The sequence below is a fragment of the Octopus bimaculoides genome, chromosome 23 (assembly GCF_001194135.2).
Source record: "Octopus bimaculoides isolate UCB-OBI-ISO-001 chromosome 23, ASM119413v2, whole genome shotgun sequence".
NCBI lineage: Eukaryota > Metazoa > Mollusca > Cephalopoda > Octopoda > Octopodidae > Octopus > Octopus bimaculoides.
Genome location: NC_069003.1, coordinates 35,273,881 through 35,277,994, shown reverse-complemented (window position 1 = coordinate 35,277,994; position 4,114 = coordinate 35,273,881). Strand labels below are relative to the sequence as shown.

At 39.6% G+C, this 4,114-nt stretch overlaps 1 protein-coding gene across 2 annotated transcripts in view; it reads left to right on the top strand.

Annotated features, from left to right (window-relative positions):
- LOC106878303 (uncharacterized) overlaps window positions 1-4,114 on the top strand; it is a 35,121-nt gene that overhangs the window by 27,287 nt on the left and 3,720 nt on the right. For both annotated transcript variants that reach the window (XM_052975994.1, XM_014927488.2), the window contains exon 2: window positions 1,514-1,987. In XM_052975994.1, coding sequence (XP_052831954.1) covers window positions 1,514-1,987 — 474 coding nt within the window. The remainder of the gene's footprint in view (window positions 1-1,513; window positions 1,988-4,114) is intronic.

Genomic DNA, 4,114 nt, shown 5'->3' with positions numbered 1-4,114 from the left:
TATATATATAAATGTATGTATTTACGTATACACCCACAGACATATCGAATAAAGTAAGTACATTGTTCCTTCGCTACCATACACCTGCTCCTATTCGCATTACTCAGACAACTTTTAACTCCTGACATTTGCTTACGCACGTCCACAGATCTATTCACGTGCGTACGCAAACATTACCATACACTGTTATGTATATATTTATATATATATATAATGTCACACGACTATCTCGACGAGGCCACTTTGACTACGACATCCATTGCACAATAGATACAAGGTCTAGTAACACACGTACACACACACACATTATTATATTTATGTATGTGTGTGTGTGTGTAATGCATGTGTGTGTGTAATGCATGTACGTGTGGATACTGTTAAAGAATTATATCTTAAGTTTTGTACAATCAGTTCATAGTCTAGATGCCACGAGGTCATTTTTTCAGACTTCGTAAATACGGTTAGTGTATAGGAATGTGTAGTGACATCTCTTGCGGAGTTGGGGTAAGGAGCGGAAGTGGACGGCGGGGAATTTTATATTTCCGGTTTATAGACATGTGAAATGGTTGAATAAAAAATTTTTTGTGTGTGTGATTGCTTTAAAATCGTACACTTTAAAATCTTTCACTGCCTGTGGCTCTGAGATTATAGCGCCTTCGGGTCTTGTATATGCAGGCTGTAGTTGATAGTGCACTGCTTGAAATTTTCCAGCATTAAACTGCATGCTGTTTATTTCGATCCACTTGTATATCGAATTCCGACGTCATCTTGGCTTTTCATTGCCTGAGATAATTTTGTATTATCAGCATAGCTAGTGACAGTGACTGTCTGAGTGACCGTGGGCATGTCTAAGAGGACTATTATGAACAATAATGGCCCAGAAGAGTTCCCTGGGGGGACGCCACTTACGATTTGAGTTTCCTCAGAAAGGGCACACTTGGCTGCAACTACCTGACTTCTGTTCTTCAGGAAGTCACACAGCCCCTCTCCCAGGTTACCAGTGATGCCAAGGTCTCCTAGCTTATGACATATAATGCCATGATCTACCTTATCAAATGCCTTTGCAAAGTCAAGCTATATCACACTGACATATATATTTACACACACACACACACACACACACACACACACACACACACATATTCATATATATATTTATATATTTATTTATATATATTTATTCTTGATGTGGGCACCCCAGCTGCGTTTGTTATCAACTATTACCCCTATGTCTCTGATATTATTAAATGCTATGAGCAGTTACCCGGAAGGAAGAGAGTATGGTTGTTTTAGCAGAGTCTTTCTTCCAAAATGCATCAGCTCAAATTTTCCTCGTTTAGTTGCATGTTGTAATTATAAAATCAGTAAATTACTAAAGAGTTTGCTTAAGTCAAAACATTTTAAGCTAAAAAATGAAGACATTTAATGACATGTAAAGTAAACAAACTGAAATTAAAGGAAAAAAAAATTGAGAACTTTTTTCACTGAAGGCGAATATTTAATATATTTTCAGATCGTCAACTCTCGGCCCAGTTGCCATTCGCTGAAGCCAGCCGTCGCTTTCTCAGCAACGTCATCAGGGGTGGATCCCTTGCTGGAGATGAAGCAACAAATTTGAATAGCTTCTCTCGTTCCAAGCACCACAGTAACAACAGTTATATTGTGAAGCACAAAGTATGGCCGGAACGCTTGCTGCTGACTGTCCTTGATGACAGCCTCTGCGTGAAAAGCTCAACACTCGGCTTGAAAACCAAGTTCCTCGTTCTCAGTCTATTGGAATCCTTGTGTGGCAGCACCTTCGATAAGAATGCTCCGACTGTTGGTCTTCAGACATATTCTGTCAAAAGCCGGTTAGTCATGCCACTGAAGAAGCCGGCAACGAAACGCGATCTGCGACACGCTATCTTATCTTACCACACTAATTCTATAAAACTTCTGCAGCTCGACCGTGCTTTGGACCGTACTGTGTCCATCTTAAGTACAACCAGTAAGTAAAACATTTGCTCATTGTCATTTTTTGTTATTTTTATCTTTATTTTACGAGGGGGTGCTGAAAAGTTCCTGGATTTAAGGGTGTCGCGAAAGGTCTGGCTGGAGGCCCAACCTTCTGAGTTCTTATAAAGGGATTAGAAAAAACTGGAGGACCGCTTCAATAAGTGTGTGAATCTGAGAGGTGGATATGTTGAATAAAATCATAATTCACTGATCCACCTGTATTTTCTTTTAGCCAAAGCCAAGAACTTTTCAGCACCCATTTGTATCTTTTGATGTTTGATGCTGTCTCTTATTATTTATCTTATCAATTCAATTTCTCGAGCAGGCTGTTCCGTTGATCGGGTCAACTGGAACACTCGTCGTCGTAACCGACGGAGTGCCAGCGCGTGCCATGCATGCATGCGTGTATGTATGTATGTATGTATGTATGTATGTATGTATGTATGTATGCATGTATGTATATCTATGTGTGAGTCTTTGAGTCTGTGTCTGCCTCCAACCGCACCTTGACAACTGGCGTTGGTGTATTTACGTCCCCGTAACTTAACAGTTCGGCTAAAGCGATCGAAAGAATAAGTACCAGGCTTAAAAGAGTACATGGCTTCAGTCCAATGACTGGAACAAATAAAAGGCAAAAGATAAAAGCACCTAGATGCTGCATCAAAGGACACTAGGACACTTATCCAGTAGAAACACGTGTCAGATTGGAATTTAGTGGAATGTACAAATTTTGAAAATGTATAACTCTCCATTCTTCTTTATGATGTCTTGAGTGTGCGTGTGTGTGTGTAAAGGTCAATGTGTAGACATTGACCAGACAATATTGAGCCTATGGGGCTGTGAGTCATATCAACCTCGCCAGTATGACACGGTCTTTAAATACCATAGGTATTGCCTCACCTCCTTTTGATTAACTTATATAAAAAATAATTAAACAATTCTTAGTCGGGAATTAATTCGACTCTGTCTCTGGCTCCTACCAGACTTTCTTCAGGCGATACAGTTGAAGAAGTGTATACTAACAACAAACAGAGAGAGAGAGACAGACAGAGACAGAGAGAGACAGAGACAGACAGAGACAGAGAGTATCCCGACATGGCGACAGGAGGCCGATTATAATGTTGATACAGCACGGAGTAACATCCGCCTATGTCACCGAGTGAAGTTTACAGGGTCGATCTGACACAAGGAAAGATAACGGGGGGAACTGCGTAACTTTGTTTATATTTCCTCGTGCCACAGACGATAAGTACAAGTCCTCTAAACTGGATGTCCTTGGGGCAAAGGGAGACATTATTTTCGATTATCACCGTTGTCTTTTAACTCTTCGCTATCGTTATTTTTGTTGTTGCTGCTTTTGTTGTTGTTCCTGCTGCTATTGTTATCTTTAATCAATTAACACCTTACCCTTGAAATTGTTGACCTCATTCTTCAATTATTATTATTATTAGTAGTAGTAAAATTTTACCAAAATTTTAAATCCATCTGAATTTATTGTATTACAATTTATGTCCCACTTCCGTTTCTGATATTTGTGTACCGTTTCACATAATTTGTAAACCCTTTGAATGACACGTTTTGTATTGTGTTTATGAACCTTTGTACGAATAAAGAAATGATTGAGCCTAATCTGTCAGTTTTAGCAATTAGAGAAGTTTACGGAGCGATTAGAATAGGCCAACTGAAGGGAAAACAAATCACAGCGCTTGGGACGTGCCTGGCTCTTAAACTTTGCGAGACACAAAGCACTTTGTTCGAAATAAGAACGGAAGCTAGTTGTCAGGTACGAGTGGCAGAACTCCACACTTCGATGTTCGTCTCTTCAAGTTCTGAGTTCAAATCCCACACAGGATAACCTCTGCCTTTCATCCCGTCGAGGTCGACATGAAAAAGTACCAGTCATACACTGGGGTTGGTATAATCAAATTGCAACCCACCAAAATTTGTTTAACCTGTAGATATGTTAGAAATTATTATTGTTGTAGTAGTAGTAGTAGTAGTAGTAGTAGTAGCACCACCACCACCACCACCTCCCACCAGCTACAAAATCCCATTACTGTCACTATCAATGCAATATCATCATCATCATCATTATCATTTCTTTTTTCTTGTATTGTTT